A 19,843-nucleotide genomic window follows, 5' to 3' on the forward strand; every position below is an offset into this window, starting at 1 on the left:
AACATACACTGAACAAAATCTCCCGCCTTGAATTGAATGATTCGTAATTCACACGGCTGCATATCTCAAAATTCCTTATTTTGAATGATTTTGAGTGAATATGATGCATCCACTATTTGTTGAACAAAAATCATCCGATTCTGTGATGGCATTCAGCATTAATCCGTATGAAAATATGTTGATATTTGAATTATAGCAACATGAATGAATAATGTGCTTATATTAAAAGATAATAATTTCCACCATGTCCCAAATCAAAAATCATTCAATTATGTTCTGAATGTCATATTTAAGACTAATGATGCTGGACCTTATATCATCCTTGTCAATTGTAGTAAAAAATGGCGGTTGCAACAGTTCCCGCGTGCAGAGTTCGGAGTTTTTTCGATTTGATTTTACAGGTAATTGGACTTTTTGACGGACTTATTGTTATCTGTAACAACTGATTATTATATTTAGGAGCACCAAACATCATTTGTAGCTAAAGATGAAGGATTGTTGGCTGGATCAAGGAGTCGTTATTCAAATAGGCACCTCACGCCAAGTCACGATGGTCGTCGATTCAAGATTGATAATTTTTATACTTTTAATGCAGCTTAACAGTTCGTGGAAATAAATATTTATGTGCGTTGAACAATTAAGAAGCCTTGCTCTTCGATTTGCAATCATTTAAATATCTTATTGGTATTTGATTCAATATGTTTACATTTAGATGTATGATGATCATTCAATTATCGATCGCTTTTGGAAACAGACAATTCATTCCATGATTGGATGATTTTCATTCAGTGTGATTTGTAAACAGATGATTTTCATGCAGATGAAAATCATCTTGAATGTGTCTGAAAATAGGAATGGGGCTCGGATGAGGCAAAAATCATTCAATGTATGGCGGGAGATTTCGTTCAGTGTAGTTGTTTTCTGAGAGAGACTCGCGAAGAGGAAAAATATCAACGTCATATGCAGCCCAGATTCCCCTCTCACGAAACGTCAAATGCAGCCCACAGGTTGTTTTACGATCGAACCAATTCAAGTCTTGCTCGTTTTAATGTTTATCTCCATTTGTGAATTTGTGAACCAAAATTTGATATTTATATTTAAAACGTGTTGAACTACAAAATTATACTCAAATTTTCAAACCCATTTGGATAGAAAAATCAAATTGTGCAGTACGATGTACATATATGTGCCCCACTACCTTCGCTCATAATAAGTCCATTGTGTGTAGCAATTTTATAGCAATTTTAAGTTAATTACTCAGATGTCAAGCCACAATCACTCATTGATTATTAAAATTGTATATGGTAACGGATTACCTTACTCAAATATTCAACTGGTTTTTTATCTGCTGTGAACTCGATAATCGAATAATCGACTATTATAGCATCAATCATTTGAGTTATATATCAACATTACAAATACCAGTTGATAGAACTCTTGAAACCTGCCATTTTTTGTTTATTTTTTTTAATTGCACGCTTTCATATACTCCAAAGAGTTTCGATTTCATTTGGAGATTAAACACCGAAAAATAGACTGCTGATGCATATGATAAATTTCCAATAACAACCGGAATATTTATTTATCACACAACATTGGTAAAATTGGTAACTTCAACACAATTTTGAATATCATGATTTCCAATAGATAAAAAACACTAGCTATTACAATTAAAAATAACAAATATAGGAGTTTAGTTTAGAAAAATAAACTGATCAACCTTCTGCTTAATATTGATTAACTTACAACATATTTCGAACATTTTTTTTAGATATTTTTAATGAAGCGAAACAAATAGAAATATTACTTCCGAATAAAACTAACATTTAAGATGCTTAATTTTCATGTGATTTTTTTTACAAATACCTTGTTCACGATTTTTAATGATAATATCCAAGTGTCCGGAATTCGAAGCAAAAGTGTCCGTATTTCGAAGCAACGTGCATCTCTCATTTTTAATATTTTTAGTGATTAATTCCAAATTTAATGCTTCTTTTACCCAACTAACAGACGAAAAATATATTTGTTTCGATAATAAGCTGGAATAAATATTCATTAGACTTCAAACTAATAAAAAAATCCAGCGTTGAATGTTACAAGGTGCTCAAGTGTCCGGATTTCGAAGCAAAACGGTATAGAGGTCCCCAAGCAAACTGCCACGAACACCAACGCACAATCAATCTTACACAAGTCGATTTCCTAAGAATGAAAACGTATCGATGTTTGTTTGACGTCATTGAGCTTTCGGTCAACGGCAGGCCAACAAGGAAGTGGTTGTTTTGCAGCAATTCTGTTTATATTTGAATTCTCACAGCAAACAAAAGCAATGTTGTGACAGTTCTCACAGCAAACGAAGAAAATTTTGTCAACATTGCACTACTACGCAGGCAACTGGATTGGTCTATTTAGATGATTTTCTTATTTATGATTTAGAACATGTGTGGTTTTGTACAAACTAACAATTTTAGCGCTAAAAGCCAAGATTATTTGCTTTGTGCTGTATATTGTCTGTTTCATTCACAACAAAACGCGCCGCCAACTTTCGAACAGACTGAAAAAAATCATCGCCAGCAAGCCAATCAAAGGAGGTACTTTGCTTTTGTGTTGGCAAGACTGGGGAAATGTCAAATGCCAGAAAATAAATCAAAGGAGGTGATTTGCCATTGTGTTGGTAAGACTGGTGTAACGTCAAATTCACAGTGGTTGCTTGGCTGGCGACGATTTTGGCGACGGTTTCACCGGCGACGATTACAAATCCGATAGGGTGCAAAATTTACAATAACAGTTGAATTGAAGCAACGAACGCAGCAAAAAATGAAAGCTGTCAAAAATAGAACGATTAGCGTTAATACAGCTGTAACGCAAACGTTTTGCAGCAACAAATCTTAGCTGAATAAATTTCGTCAGTTATCGCTTTTGCTGCTTTCACTAAGCTGTAACTCAACACCGTAATAGATAACAACCTAATGATGTGGAATAAAACTCACCATCATCAATCCGGCAGCTTCTATACAATATGATTTGTTATGCTGCTCAATATATATTTAAGAAGCGCTTTGTCTTTACTTATACAGCGAGCATACAGCAGTATGCTGTAAAACAACAACTTTTGGCGCATCTACTCAGCTTGTTGGATGTAAACATTGCGTTTGACGTTTCGCACCCTTTTACAGTTTGATGAAGTGGTGTAAGCGTAGTTATGGCATCTTTTACGATCATTATAAAATATTATGTGAACCGTTTTCGATGTAGAACAAAACGATGTGTTTTCTTTGCCTTTCGATATAGACTGTTGTGGCAACAAGGACAGCGTCGAGACTTGTGGATGCAGAGATCGTGAGTTCGATTCCAAGTGGTGGCAGGTAACGTTGGGAACATTAAATTCAGATACTTATGATATGAATTCCGGAAGCTGTGAAATAGAGATGGTCGGGTTTCACATTTTTCAAACCCGAACCCGACCCGTACCCGACTTAATTTATTCCTTTAAACCCGGACCCGACCCGAACCCGAGACAAAAATTTAAAAGCAAACCCGGACCCGACCCGAACCCGAAAAATTTTCGCTGTTCAAACCCGAACCCGACCCGAAACCCGAGAAAGTTTTCTAAGAAAAACCCGAATAGAACCCGAGTTCGAAAAGATGATAAATTCATCGGTTCTGATGCATAGGGAAGCTTTCCGGTTGTTACTTTGTGAACAATTATCCCCAAACCCGACCCAAACCCGGCAAAACCCGATTTTTTTCAAGCCCGAACCCGACCCGTACCCGATATTTTTTTAACCTTCAAACCCGACCCGAACCCGAACCCGAAAAAATAAAAAGTTTCAAACCCGAACCCGACCCGAACCCGTCGGGTTCGGGTTCGGGTCGGGTTTCGGGTTTGAAAACCCGAGACCCGACCATCTCTACTGTGAAACAGCTTGAAAAAAATATTTAATCGATAATACAGCGAAGCTGTATAATAATTATTCAACAGTTGCGAAATGGTTGAGAAAGCGCCTTCCGAAGATGTTACACCACTGACTAAACTGACGTGACTCTCGATTGCAGACGGTAACCGAAAATATGCAACGGTCAATTCAAATAATGAGTGGTCGCAAATGTCAAACTGATGCAACGTCAATAGTACGAAGGTGACATTTATACAACGAGCATCTTCATCAGTCAAACCAAACAATACACACTGGTTTCAAAATAGTAAGGTATGAGTAAAATACTAAATCTAAAATAAACTAAATCAATTTCGTATGATGCATTTTAGTTTTGTCAAAACTATCGACAATCATGTGAGTCTGATTCTAAAGCAATATATTTGAGTCAAGAAAATTTTATTTCGTAAAGGAAAGCTTAGATTTTTGTATTCTCTATTTCCCAAATATGATTAAATATATTCCTCGTATTTTTACCCGAACATGTGTAGTTTTTCCTCGGAGTGCTAAAGATTTGTCCGTCAAAGTGTTTCTTTACAAAAACCACCAGGTGGAGTTAGTGTTCCAACGTATTTTCATTCAAATATTTGGTTATTATTCATGAAGCAAAATGCTCTAGCCACCACGTCAGTTTAGTCAGTGGTTACACAGCTACTTGTCGTATTACTGTCGAGATAGAGCAATGACCGATATGAATAAGAGCTGCCAACACAGCTTAAAAGTAGCTGAGTAGATTCGCCAGATTTGTTGGTAAAAGGATCGCATAGAAGCTTTCGTTCGTATGAACAGCGCCTTTACTCAGCATAAAGCCGTATAAAGAGGGCCTAGAGAATGTTAACATTTGCACTAAATGTTAGTTGGGTATCTTATTTGATTTATTACATTGCAATTTATGGAGGTCAATTATGTTTAAACTGAAAAACTTCAATTTCAGCCAACTAAAGTTAACTCTCCCTTATTCGATATTTCGTATCTCGATATCGAGTTAGAGAACCACAGTACAAGTTTATTTTCATGGCCACCTCGATGGTCCCTTGGATTGCATTTGTACTGATTTTGTGTTCTGTAACTCGATGGTCCCTTCAATATCGAGTTATGGAGCGTCGACTGTAGAAGAAAATTTTGGTTGAGAGGCAATGTAAAAACCATATTAAAATAAGATAGTCGCCACTTATTTCTACTCAGTGAATCTACTAGTCATTTTCCTCAAAGTAATCTTTCCTACGTCGTATATGATAACGATGCGTCTAGCTAGATCATTGTAAGAGTGGCTACGGATCATTCTGGTTAGCAAAATGCTAACTGATCGTCGCCAATCTCGTCAATAGCATTAATGTCCACTTTGAATAGATTATTCATTTGAAGGTGAAGAGCGAGTGACCGATCGATTAAGTTTTCAGCTCAAACGGATGTTTAGTTCTCCAGATTTGTGATCTGTGCTTTGAGGCTAGGCTTCGATTCATCTTCACCTGAAACGGTCATCAATGTCATCAACGACGCAGAATGCAGAATGTCCGTTGAATCACATCCGAGAGATTAGTCCGTCTATGCCAGATAAATTATGACGCGGCTTTAAGCAAAAAATGCCAAAATGTGATACCACCACTACAGGTTACGCCTTTGGTTTCCATCTACTGGGCTAATGGATTATGCCACTCCCATCGCAGCAAGGTCGCATAACCAAGGGGAGGGCATATGAAATATGAGCGAATTTGAATAAATAAAACCTCAAATTACTTATTTTTCCACACAAAAATATTCTATTCGACGGGGTTGGTGGTCTGATGGCTATCGCTTCTGCTTCATAAGCAGAAAGTCATGGGTTCAATCCCAGGCCCAACCCTTTCCTCGTACTTTGTAGTTGTATATCTCTCATTTGCTTCTATCTTCCATTCTAAATCTATCACACTCAAACTATATCCGTTCATAGCAAACGCTAGAACCAGAGACGGACAAGAAACCGTTTCCCTAACGCTTCCATTCTTCCATTCGCATTCCTTTCCTTACGCCTGATTCATTGGCAGTCTGCTAACCACAAAAGCAAACCTCTCTGCCATGCCTTTCCCACAATCCAAACACTCCCGCATGAACTGGCGTAGATGCAGTGGTATATACGGTCTACGTGGGAGCCAGTATAATGCATCATCGATTCCTCCCCCTTCCCCACATTGGTCTGCATTCTGACGTGGCAGGCACCATTGTCGTCTAAAAATAGAAGATCACCAGAACTTATACACTGAGGATGCCTGTTAGTCCCAAGCAGTCATTCGGTTGGTTCCTTGTGTAAGTGCAGCTGATCTGGCGATACTGGAGTAGCAACCACGGGCGGCCAATCAAGCTCAAGCTCAAGCTCAACAAATATTTTCTATTCAATAGGGTCCTAAAGCCCTGTCCCAATTTTAGTGCCAAACGCTTAAGTTTAGGCCAAAAACACATGTTTACTCAATTTTCTAATGTTTTCCGTTGGTTTGAGTCCAAAAAACATTTATTTAGATTTTGTCACACCCCTTGGCTTAAACTCAAATTTTGAGTGCATTTTGTTTTCCGTGTCCCTTCCGAAATGTCAGGTAGGAACAACCCCACACTGAAAAGAAAAGCATAGTGACACCAACCATGTCGAGAGTGAAATTAAAACATTTTTACTACTTGATTTTGACAGAACATGTTTTATTATTGGCGTGACTATACCATCGTAAACTTTACTATGTGAATCGTGTCGTAGTAAAATTTACAATGTTTCTGGTTATGATGATTTTAGCAAACTAGTAACAACAACCTCTATGTTGAGTTGTACTGTAAATGCAATTTAGTTGTTTTCTTTTGTTTTTATTGGGATTTTTTTATTTCATCATCTCTTGCAAAGTGAATCATGCGACTAATAATGAGCAAAATAAATTCTTAATAAATAATCATAGGTTGAAAACCACGCCATGGAAAGCCAAAGAAGCCTTCCCGCATAATTCTGAACCGTACGCTTACTGTTTGCAAAACTGTTTACAGCCATTTGCAACAATATTTGGATGTTTTCGTAAAACAGAAAAAATAACAATAAACTCACCCTTTCACGAACGGTTTTAACAGTTTGCTGAATTGTGATTGGGCAAACTACAATATGGGAAATAGGCGGTTAAGTTATGTAACCATTCGAAAACGCCGATTTTCCCGAACAAAATTTAACGTTCACAATTTGTGTAATTGTCGATTTACTGTCCATTTTTGGTCCAATCCACTTTAAAGCAAACAGTTTTGATACAGGTTAACTATAAATTTGAAAGAAAGCAAAGAACGTATGTGTAATTGTTGATTTACGGTAATTTGAAGTATTTCAACCCTTTGTTTCACTGTTCTGTTATAATTATACCATTATGGAAGCATTCATAAATTATCTAAATAAGAAATAATGAAACAAATAAAGACGCGTGGAAGAAACTTACTTCAATTAGATCGACTACAGATCCAATTTTAACTAAACATAAGGAAGAAAACAATTAACTTTTAAAATTATGTTACAATTTTTTATTTAGCACATTTTTATTAAACAATTATACAAACCAATATTTGATGATTTCTCACAGCATTCTATAAAATCCACAAGACTTGTTCATATTGCCATCTCTTCCCTTAATGGAACTTAGTAAAATCGAAAAAAAATTATGTAAAAAGTATTTTGAAATCATACACATCGTCTGGAGAACCACATTACTTCCGTTATCTGATGTTTTAGATATGCTTCTCATGAACGTGTAATTCGTACCGAACACTTTTTATTTTCTTCCGGCGGCACGATTCCAGTTCCAAACACTCGATTCTTCAGTTCACTTCCCGTTGCAGGTAGCATAACCCGTTTCATCATCTTGCGGGGATGTCACTATCGGCCACAATGCGGAACGGATCTTAACGGAAGCAACGAGAGTTTTCTTCGCTAGTTTCAAAACCAAATATAATTATCACTCACTCTGAATTGTTGAAATTTATATTAGAAAAAACAAACAAAAAAGCGCGACGGTTTTCAGCAATACGATGAAAATTTGCATGTACGGATCGGTTACAAATACCAACATGCAAAACAATTTGCCAAACTGTTGAATTTAGGTATCATATGGTTTAATCGGAATCGGGACAGTACATCTGTATATTGATGCGCGCTCACAAATACATTGGACACAATAATGCGTGTAACTGTTTGCCAAACTGTTGAAAAAAGGTAAAATATAGTGAAATATCCCTGTGTTAGTTTGAAGCGGAAAAATAATCACACACAATTTGGCAAAATGTGATGTTACAATTTCACTGTATTTCATGAGCATTCATCCCCAAATTGTTCAACATTATTTGGACACTGAAACAAATTGTTACTGTTCGGTATGAAGTACGAAAATCATTTCATACAGTAATAAGCTTTTAGTTACATATTGTTCAACATAAAAGTAATTATTTGTGGTACACTAACCTTTACCGATAAAATAAACATTCTGTTTGGAATGTAAAGCAAACTATAATTTTCTATGCGGGTTGTTGGTAAAGCTGATGGCTCTGACCGATCCGGAAAACCAACGCAGAACGGAATGCTATGTTGAATGTTGCCTTGCCCGACCACCTTCGAAGGGGAAGTTTGATCTCGTTCCGTTCGAGAAACTGTTGAAATTGATCCCAACGATTCTCTGTGGCGCTAGACTTGGCCAGAATTAACAGTAGAACGACCAGACAGATAGCGCCCAACATAACCACACTTATCAGAATCAGCTTGTTGCGTATTCCAAATAGCTGCGCCTTTCACTTTTCTGTCTCGTCAATCGGCCAGGGAACCACAATCATCTACGATGTCGAGGCGGAAATCATGGTCATGGTTCGGGAACAATTAAAAAGTTCAAGAGTAATCTTTAATTAGCAAATTGACAAAGTTCAAAGTACGACGCAAATCGATTCACCTTATGGCATGCGAAGGAAAAAGTATGCGGATAGCGGTTATGAAGCTGCCGTCTGTGGTCGATTGTTGAAGCCCTGGGAAATTAATTATATACATATCTGAATTTAATATACATATCTGCACTGACATGGTTGCGTTTTGTACCACTGGTGCTTACCCTGTATTTTTTTGTAAATTAATTTTAGTAAAACGTGCTAATTTAAAATTTAGAGACGATTTAGTTCCAAGTTAATCTGACGCTAGATATATTTTTCCCACTGGAGTTAACTATAATTAGTAGTTGTAGGTACTATGCGCTATGTCATAAATCCATGGTTATCCAAACTAAAACATGGTAAAAGCGACATAACATATGTTCACTCTAACTATGAATTGGCATAGTAGAATTAACCACACGGTAATTGTTTGTAGCACCACGCATTTTTTATCAGTGCAGTGTTAAAACTAAAACCCTTGCGGTGTTTTTGTCGACAAAGCGAACGTCAAACATGATCTTAAGTGTCAAGGTTCATTTATGGACTCAATTTTTGAATTAAAGTTTAAACATGATATAGCCGTTATTTGAGCGGGAAAAATTGCTAGAGTAGTTGCAGTGAGATGCTCTTTCGTGTTATTGAATAAAAACAAGATTTCATTAAAAATATTAGGACCCAATTCAGAATGTATCTAAATCGTCCCAAACACGACTTTTTCATGTTATAGGTTGAGGTTGATGACTTGTTCAAGTTTTAGGTTGAGTTTTCTCGCATAACATATGATCTCGCCCTAAAAGCCATTGGTAACCATGTGTGTAGCTCGTTGTTCCTGAGCACTTGAAAGGATTTACACGTTATTTAACAACGCTAGGGTGATAAAAGTATCATTTTCTACCTGCCAGTGATATTGGTTTGGATGATTATTCATTCATTTGCTTAGAAACAACGAGCTACGCACGTGGTTACCAATGGCTTTTAGGGCGTTATCTCAGAGTACGCGAGTTTTGTTAATTTTGAAGCTGTTTGGAATATTGTCGCGTAATTTTAAGTTCTGGCCCATAGTGCAGCCCCTATACACACTGAGAAAAATCTACACGCCAAGGTCGTGTGTATTACTTATAGATTTGCGCAATGAGAAAAACTACATGACTTGAGTGTGGTAGCCATATGGATTTCGTCATTGACTTCACGGTTTAATAACATGTGTATCAACATTAGGTTGTCATGAGAAACAAACATGAATGTCTAAATATTAAATCATGAAAACCAACTGATTTGCTTAATGAATTCGAAATGTAGTGGCTTTAGATAGTCATGTGTGATAGAACATGAACGTCATGAGACTGAAAGAAGAAATTTGATAGAAAAAATCTTGCTCCCAAAAATATGGATTCGAGGCTCTCCTGCTTGTCGCAAGCTCACTTGAATGTTTTTTTTTTTTTTTCAAACAAGTGATTCAGCAACAAGCGGGATTGGGTCCTAAAGCCCTGTCCCAATTTTAGTGCCAAACGCTTAAGTTTAGGCCATAAACACTTGTTTACTCAATTTTTTAATGTTGTCCGTATGTTTAAGTCCACAATTTTTTTTTATGTTTTTTATTAGATTTTGTCATACCCCTTGGCTTAAACTCAAATTTTGGGTGTATTTTGTTTTCCGTGTCCCTTCCGAAATGTCAGATAGGAACAACCCCAGTGAAAAAACTATAACCCCTGTGGTGTTTTTGTCGACTGAGCGAACGTCAAACATGATCTTAAGTGTCAAGGTTCATTTATGGACCCTATTTTTAAATTAAAGTTTAAACATGATATAGCCGTTGCTAAAGTAGTTACAGTAACATGCTCTTTCGTGTTATTAAATAAAAACAAGATTTAATTCAACATTTTAGGAGCCCGAGATTAGCATATTTCATTTTATTCGAAGCTGAAAGCTAGGAAAATCTGTTAGTGGAATCCGATTTTTCTCTAACATCATATATATTATATCCAAAGCTGGAAGAATGCATTTTATTAACAGAAAATTAGAATGAACTCGGACATTTTCACTAACAGAAGGAAAAACGAATCCGTAAATTTTCCTCTATCACTTTCAGCTTCAGAATTTGCTTCTTCTCTATGGAACATGATGATGACTGTCGTTCGACACGAGGTCCGACCACAATTAAGTTCGCTATGAGATGATCACTAATAATTTAGAAATTTGAAACACAGAAATCGACAGCATAAGTTAAACACACTGAATCCGTGTTGGGTGATGATCTATGCACCCATAGGTTAAGGCACACGAATTTGAAATGGAAAGCTTTAGGAACTTATGTGGAAAACTATGGAATTCATGTTGTCGGTGGATGAATTAGTCCATGGAGCAAAACTAAAGAATTGAATGTGTAATACACACGAAGTTTGTAAGAAATTCACAACAAATCGACATAGACGTTCATGAATCGATCCATAATTTTAAACACACGGATCAAGCGTGTGGATTTTTTTCACTGTAGGCCCCTATAGGCCTCTGCACTGTTTTGATTTTGCATGAGATTTTGACGTTTACTGGCCTTGTTGTTTACTAATTTCATGAAGGAGGGAAAGAGAGAGACAGATTTTTGTGCAGAGCCCCATGGGACTCTGCATTGTTTTGAATCTGTATTGAGCTCTCGCCGACCGGTGTCACCAACACGTGCACAAATTTGCTGGTTGAAAATACTGCCGCATGATTTTGCTGGGAACAGCTGATTTTTGTTTATAATTTCAACCAGCACTCTTTAAGTAGTGTTGGTGACATGTAACGTGTATGTACACGAGCGCAGAAACCACTATAGGGGTTATCACGCCGAATGGTATGAGTGCCCTGGTGTAGATGTAGTTGTGAACCTTATAGGAAAACAATATGCAATCTGTCTCGAAAAGCACCCAGAATCCGGGTGTAAATTTTTCAAATTGAGTAATATTTCCATATGCATTTTGATGAGTCTGGAAAGCGTGTGCAAGTTTCTTTGAGGAAAACAAAAACAAACTGTGTATGACGAGCGTATGCTCAAATGTCACTAAGCTCTATGGGATTTTGACTTTTACTGGCCTTGTTGTTTACAAATTTTACGTAAGAGTGAAAGAGAGTGGATGATTTTTGTGCAGAGCCCCATAGACCAAGGTGTGTGCATTTTACTCTGTAGCCAGAGTATTTCTCCAACCAATCATGAGCCAATCTCTCGACTACCTGTCTCAGATGTTTGTAAACAAAACGGCCAGCCCTTCCTCACCTACCCTGTCTGATTTTCTCTACAAAGTGAGCATAATAGGACACCTTAGAGAATTAAACGCGCCTTGCCATACACAGAAAGAAAAATCCATGTAAATTTCAGCGTAAAATCATGCACATGAAGGGAATGCCAGATTTGTCGTAATTTTACACGTCAAATCGTGTAAAATTGAAATAACATCATGTAAGTTTCCACTGCATATCGTGTAATCTAGCATGGGCTCTAACCGATTACGCGACAATTCGCATAAATTTACAAGATGTTGATATAATTTTACACTATATGTCATGTAAACTTGCGACAAATCTGGCATTCCCTTTATGTGCATGATTTTACGCTGAAATTTACATGGATTTTTCTTTCTGTGTAGACCACGACCACGATATACTCCACTGCACTGTGACGTCACGCATCAATTTTGACAGGTACTGGTCCTGTTGTTTACAGTTTGGACTTAGTACTTTTTTCGAATCATTCTTAATTTCGTGAAAGTTTGCTGCGAGGAGAGGTCAAATCCACTGCAGATACCCACGGATCGTATTATTCTATCTTCCTACCGTGGAAAATCGTCGCCATCATCATGCTGGTGATAGAAATGCGAAGATGAAAAAATGATGAAAAAAACGACTAAGTCCGAAACATAAACAACAGGACCAGCAGCTGTCAAATAAGTGAGGTTAGGCTCGACATATGCAGCGCTCTATTGAGCTCTCGCCAACCGGTGTCACGAACACATGCGCAAATTTGCTGGTTGAAAATGCTGCCATTTTATTTTGCTGGGAACAGCTGATCTTTGTTTATATTTTCAACCAGCAATTTTTTTTATTGTCAACACGGAGCCGCAAATCAACCCAACTTTGACTTCTTTTGACGCAATTCGGCTCTTCCGTTGGATAACCCAAATTTGAGTTAACTGCTATATACCTATCATTGGGTTGTTTCCATTTGACAGCGGCAAAACAAACAACTCAGTGCAACAAAAATCTACCCAGTGTTAGCTTTCGAAGTCTCCGTGATGGGTTAAAACAACTTAACGTTAGGTAAACTCGAAAGAACCCAAATTTGGCTTATTCCATTGAACTTCGACGCTGGGTCGGTGCGTCTCTCTCTGTTTTTGACAACATTGCTGTTGCGAGAGAAGCAAAACAACCCAACCGTGGGTAAAAACTAAATGCAGTTTACTCAAATTTGAGTAAATAGAACTTATTTTTGGGTATTCTGATTTCTCCGTCCGTGAATGTTTCACCGCGTCCTGTCAACCATAAATCAAGCGTGTGCTAGAATAAGGGCGTAAGTCGCATGATCGATTTCTCTTCATCGATCCTCTCTTCTGTAAATGAAGTTGACAAGATGCGGGTTTGTCAGCATTCTTTTGTCTCAGGACGCAAGATTGCATTGCTGCCAAGCGGTCTGAAGTGAAAAAAAATACTAACAAACCCGCATCTTGTCAACTGGAGTTGCCATGGGAAAGAGGGGGTTAAGGCAAAAAATGTGATTTTAAAGACCATATTAGAGAGTTAGAGACCTTAACCAAAAATAGACACTTTGTAGAGAGATGCATTAAAATAGTAACCAAGCCTTTTACAAGAGACCTGCTAACCTGAAAATGCACTAATAGCGGCGCAGCCGAAAATTTTGTTAATTGATGAGATTTTGTGATACAAAGAGGAAATATTCTATCATGTATAACTCATTCGAAATATTTTCCCTGAGTGCAGGCGAAACTCCCTGAGAATGCCAGGTTGTTTCCAGGTTGAATAAAATTCCCAGATAATTCCAGGTACACCCGATTCTGTTTTTGCACGGGGGATGCGTACCGTGCAAAAAAAGTTTTCAGTTCAAAATTTCAAAAAACCGTGTAAAAAAAGTAACACCATTTCTCGACGTTTCATGTAAAAATAAGGTTTTGGCAAAAAATTTTGTATGGAAACTTTTTTTGCACGGCCGTGTAAAAAAAAATCCGTGCAAAAACAGAATCGGGTGTAGTAGACACCCTCTCTAGTTCAATCGATTTGACAAATTTGTACTTTTATCTTACAAGGTCATATAAATAATCAGGTTTTTGCAAAAAAAAAAAATGCTTCCTTGCACCAGTAGTTGTCGTCGCGTTCCAATACTGAATCAACTGATGGGAACATATTTTTTAAATAGATGTATGAAAATAAAGAAATGACCCAAAGATGATCTTTAAACTTCATTTGAAAGATTTTAGTTGCTGCTCCGAGTAAAAAATGACAAATCTATATAAAAATCAACTGTTTTGTTTGAAATTCTTACACGCAGCGAACTGGACTATCGAAATTTATACATTTTGCCTTGTAGAAGGTGGAACGATTATTGTAATACGAACGCTTTATGGTGCTTTATGTATCGCATTCGCATCACTCCACATCAACGCGTCGATAGGCGCGTGGTGTACGCACTGGTCTATCGATTGCAAGCGAAAACATTTTTTTTGTTTTCGGATTCTAGTTTCATACGGCAAATTTATGAATTTCAACCAGATTTCTTGTGGCGAATTTTCATTAGGGGTTTAAATGTATTTCGATAGTCTATTTGCCTGAGTGTAATAAAATTGATATTGAACGAGATAAGAAACAAAAACTTTCAATTTCCATCAGTCTATAGGCCTTTTCATGTGACAGATCCGTCTATGCATTTGTTTACATCGGTGGAGGACCGGTGCTAACACGGGCCTGTCATTTTCATAGAAGAAATGTCAAAGTGCTTCCTGATCAGCTGATTTGAGACATCATTTGAATAGGCCTATTGTTACCAGGCTATTGACATGATGGACACACCTGGCTTGTCAGATAGATCGGGCCCGGGACATCCTGTCTACTGCAAATCGCTGCAGTTGATATAGGGCATGTCCATTGCCTGATTGTTACGATGTCTATCACAATTAAATAAGATTTATGATTAAAATGGTCGTGATATCTCCATTCACTGATATTTGTTTCCAAATTTTTACGTTTAGTTTTATTGTTTCTTCCACATATGGCAAATTTGCGCGCTAACATTTAGCTGTACGAATTTTCTTGTTTAATTAGCTGCGGTTGTGTCGGGACTATGATATACGTTGTATCGTTAGGTTCAGTCTTGATTTATATTGTGTTATTATCGTTAGGTTTCTCTTCGTCTGGTTTGAAACCGTATGCTTCATTATCAACAGCAATATCTGCCCTATTTTCGTGAACACTAAACTCGTCAGCTTTGCATTCAAGCTGTAATCCAGCAGCTGTATTGCCATATGACCCGTCAACAATATGATTGTTAATGTTATTACCGTCAGATTTACTTGCATCAGTAAGGCGTTTATTTTGTTTCCGGTGACTAGTTTCATGGCGGTCTAGCAATTGCTTGTAATAGAACTGTTTGCCACAGAGAGAACACTCAAACTTCGGTTCTGAATGGGCCGTTAACTAAAATATATGGTCAGAAAAATTATGTGATCGACACTCAGAAAATATGATTTATCTTACCATATGATGTCTCTTTTTGGGACGAGTTTCAAGTTGAAGTCCACATATCGAACACGCCTTTTTGTAATGTTGCAATCGTTTCCGTCAGAATGAGTATGGGAAAAAAAACAGATTTAATGAAAATAGTTTATTCAGAATTCATAAGGAATTTTTATTAGAGATGTCTTACCGTTATAGCAATCAGTTTCTGGGGTGGTTTCTCTTCCATTGTATCATGAGGTGTTTTTTCATGCTTCTCAAGTTTGGCTTTATAGACAAATAGTTTTGGACATTGAGAACATTTATACATGGAATCAGCATGGTCTTCCATCTGAGGACAATGTATTGTTTTTTATAATGCTATTCATACAAGTATACAAAATACTTACCATGTGTTTATACTTCTCTGATTTGGTAGGAAACTTGACACCGCATTTGGAGCATGTCTGAACATAAAAATAATTTTAAACGATAATCAGAAATACAATAATGAAAATTACAAAATTACAGACATAATGTTGCAATCGTTTCCGTCAGAATGAGTATGGGAAAAAAAAACAGATTTAATGAAAATAGTTGATTCAGAATACATAAGGAATTTCGATTAGAGATGTCTTACCGTTTCAGCAACCAGTTTCTGGGGTGGTTTCTCTTCCATTGTATCATGAGGTGTTTTTTCATGCTTCTCAAGTTTGCCTTTATAGACAAATAGTTTTGGACATTGAGAACATTTATACATGGAATCAGCATGGTCTTCCATCTGAGGACAATGTATTGTTTTTTTATAATGCTATTCATACAAGTATACAAAATACTTACCATGTGTTTATACTTCTCTGATTTGGTAGGAAACATGACACCACATTTGGAGCATGTCTGATGAGTTCATTGAACATAAAAATAATTTTAAACGATAATCAGAAATACAATATTGAAAATTACAAAATTACAGACATTGGGCTAACTAGTAGGCTATCTTGATTTGAAATCTCATAATTGTAAGTTCCAATGAAAATATATGTACTGTTTTGTGCACCAAGATAGCATACAAAATATAAGCCTGAACGTTGTTTAACTTCGTGATCCATCTTACCTTTTCAGTGACAGTTCGCGGTACTTTATTATGTGAACGATTGTGCAGTACGAGACTTCGCTCGTAAATGAACGTGCTCAGGCATTCCAAACATTTGAACAGTCGATCCTGATGTTTCTCCCGCTAATGGAAAACGAATACAATAATTATTGGAAATAGTTTCAATGAACAATTAACTTACCATGTGAGCATTGCTTTGCGTACTGGTGGTAAATTTTAGTCCACAATCCCAACAGTTCTTCAACCAAAAAGCAAAGAAAAAAGAACAATGAAAAGTATTTATTATATATTAAAGTTATAATCACAGACAGTCTATGTTATAATGTTTTTTTAAGAACTCTCCTTTCAATATTATTTTTAGACCATAATTATAAGGTATATTACGTATATCCTTGTAAGACAATTTTGCTGAAGCATGTCAACCATAATTTAGAAAAATGAAAAATTACTCATATCCCAAACGTGATAATAAAGCCAATTACGCTGCCACAATTAAAATAGTAATCTATGCATCTGAACATAACTTGACTGAATGGACAATATTTCGACACCTGATGCCAACCATGCAACACCAAAGTCCAAAAAGTCATCTAACAGTCTCTAAAGAAAAAGATTACACCTCCAGTGTCGAATCTTTAAAAGATCTTGTAATATTTTGAAAAAAAAAACAAAAATTAAAGCATGTTACTAAACATTACGCAAAATTGGAGCTGACTGTCGAATAAGAAGATAAAACAGAAGCATGGAACGAGCTCACCATATTTACCAACCAATCTGAACTGTCTCAATAATTATTGAGTTTCCCTTAAAAAATCTCTGTATTAAATTGCCCTGCGTTGCCCAAAAGCCTTACCTTCGCCCATTGTGTGCGATTACACCCTTTTGGACCATCAGGCACCGTGTTCGGTTGGAGAAGTGCGTTCGCTTCGAGAATGGCGTTCACTTGGCGAACTGGCAGTGCACCGTGCACACGTTGCTCATGGCGCTGCAGAGAACCCTTATGGCCAAACGCTTTCGGACATTGAGAACACCAAACCAATAATTCCGCATGATTTTCCTGCTGCAGAAGGAACAGTAATTGTTTTTATGTCTTTGCTCTGAATGTTATGGCGATAATACATACCATATGCTTACGCTTTTCATCCATGTCGGCAAACTCAAGATTACATTTTGAACAGTTCTGAAATTTAGAATAGTAGATATGAGCAAATATGTTTATGTTGACTGATTTTTGAGTCCCTTTTGTTATTAAGGTTATTTTATTACCTTACCTTCGAAAGCATTGAATATGGACCGTGCGACATCACAGGTATTTCCTTTTTATGACGGTTTTTCATGTGGCGTCTCAACCTTCGCTTGTACATGAACGGATCTGCACATTCAGGACACCGATAGCGTGGTATTTGATGAACATTTAGCTGAAAAAAGAATCAAGTTTCGTTCTGAACCAACATTACAAAAGACCAAGCATGGAAGTACCATCAGTGCACCAGATTCCGCTCATTTAAGGGAAGTTATGTGTTCAAATGTTCATTATAAAATAACTATTATGTCGATCAACACTATTTTTATGTCACAATATAGCTCCAAGTACGGGTAATCAGCGGCAAAATAAAAAGAATTTGAAAAATTTCATAAAAAAAATGTTTAATTGCATCTAAGTGTTCCTATTCCCGCTCACGGTAAACACATTTCGTGACGAACTTACTAAAAAATGCATTATTTCGAATTTCGTTATTTATCCTGATATTTTTTATGCCCAAACCATAGCTACTACTGCAATAAAAAAGAGTGTATACTAGAATCGGCATTTCTTTAAAATTTAGTTTAATTTTTTGCATGAGCGGTTATTAGAACACACAAAAATACCTAGTGACCCAATAACCGCTCATGAGGTTTTGTGTTTTCAACATAAAGAATTATTTTATCAAACGAAAATAACGTCAGACGACTTCATTTGAAAGTTGTTAATATTGCTAGAATATATCTGTGCGAAAAATATTGGTTGTAGACATGAAAAAACAATTTTTACACTAGTGAGCGGAAATAGGGGCATGAGCGGATACTGGTACACTGATGGTATCACTTTGGAAGCAGTGTATTGAGCAAAAGTGCTGGTATGCTGCTTATATAAGGCTTAGAAATGGTTAAGCAGCACTATCTCAGCTGTATATGAATGGTTTTGAATCAATGTACCCAAGTAATCAGTAAGCACGATGATACGCCAGAATAATTGCATTATATGCACATTAGACCTATTCATATTTTCAAAAATGTCTGAAAACTCCCCAGACAACCAATACTTTGATTTTTCATTGCGAAATGAACTTCTGGCCAAAATTTCACTCAATTTAGAGTAAATTTAGTTGTGCTTCAAATCAATTATGTGTTTTTGGGCTATTTTCAAGCTTTAAAAAATCATAACTACCGAACGAAACATCAAAATCTATCGGAAATACTTCTACATAGTAGTTCATCCAATTCTACGAACTTTTGCCGAACACACTTTTATGATTGGAGCAAGTTTTAACATAGTTTGGTTGAGGTTTGTATCTCGAGGTTCTTGAAAATCTATTTTTTCGGCAATTGTTTTCACTGAATAGCATGCCTGCATGAAAATTTCGGATTTTTAATTTCCAGACATGATGACAATGCATATCTAAAAGTCAATCCCGTTCAAAGTAACCATTTGTCTTACGAAAATAAATTGTAAAAAATAGGTAATTCTGAAGCACATTTGTAAATCCACTGTGGGTGAGCCAAGAGCACCACCGTGAGCTTCAATGAATACAAAAAATGAACACGTTAGCACTGCCTTTTCTCAGTCGATGATGATGATTGTTTTCAAATCGTTCTAAATGATCAGTGAAATGCGATCAAAACAATCATCACTCGGAAAGAAAAAGCAATGCTAACTTGTTCAATTCATTCGTTTCCGGTACATGTGTCATGCATGATTTAACTATCATCAGGTTGCGATGCGGTGCTCGATCTTTGGTCATTTATTATAATTTATTGCCTTTAGCAACATGTAATCTGTTGATGGTCAATGAATTCATAAACGTATTATGTTTGATTCCCGTTGACTAGGGCCTAAAAAAATAATACCAATGCATGTTTTATATACCATGTATATTGAGAAAACTGTAATTTTTGGGTACAGCGGAGTACAAATTTGGATCAAACAATGTTAAAACTC

At 36.6% G+C, this 19,843-nt stretch overlaps 1 protein-coding gene across 2 annotated transcripts in view; it reads right to left on the reverse strand.

The window, feature by feature from the left end:
• Positions 1-15,046: 15,046 nt before the first annotated feature.
• Positions 15,047-19,843, reverse strand: part of LOC5566716 (putative uncharacterized zinc finger protein 814) — a 46,727-nt gene continuing 41,930 nt past the window's right edge. The window contains exons 18-28 of one of the 2 annotated variants that reach the window (XM_001651075.2): positions 17,916-18,062; positions 17,768-17,824; positions 17,498-17,704; positions 16,826-16,882; positions 16,645-16,767; positions 16,371-16,427; positions 16,171-16,311; positions 15,941-15,997; positions 15,742-15,882; positions 15,573-15,629; positions 15,047-15,512 (exon numbers count right to left, since the gene is read on the reverse strand). In XM_001651075.2, coding sequence (XP_001651125.2) covers positions 15,195-15,512; positions 15,573-15,629; positions 15,742-15,882; positions 15,941-15,997; positions 16,171-16,311; positions 16,371-16,427; positions 16,645-16,767; positions 16,826-16,882; positions 17,498-17,704; positions 17,768-17,824; positions 17,916-18,062 — 1,362 coding nt within the window. In that variant the 3' untranslated portion in view covers positions 15,047-15,194. The remainder of the gene's footprint in view (positions 15,513-15,572; positions 15,630-15,741; positions 15,883-15,940; positions 15,998-16,170; positions 16,312-16,370; positions 16,428-16,644; positions 16,768-16,825; positions 16,883-17,497; positions 17,705-17,767; positions 17,825-17,915; positions 18,063-19,843) is intronic. The other variant, XM_021855645.1, reaches the window with a different exon arrangement.

Source organism: Aedes aegypti, chromosome 3 (genome assembly GCF_002204515.2).
Source record: "Aedes aegypti strain LVP_AGWG chromosome 3, AaegL5.0 Primary Assembly, whole genome shotgun sequence".
Taxonomy (NCBI): domain Eukaryota; kingdom Metazoa; phylum Arthropoda; class Insecta; order Diptera; family Culicidae; genus Aedes; species Aedes aegypti.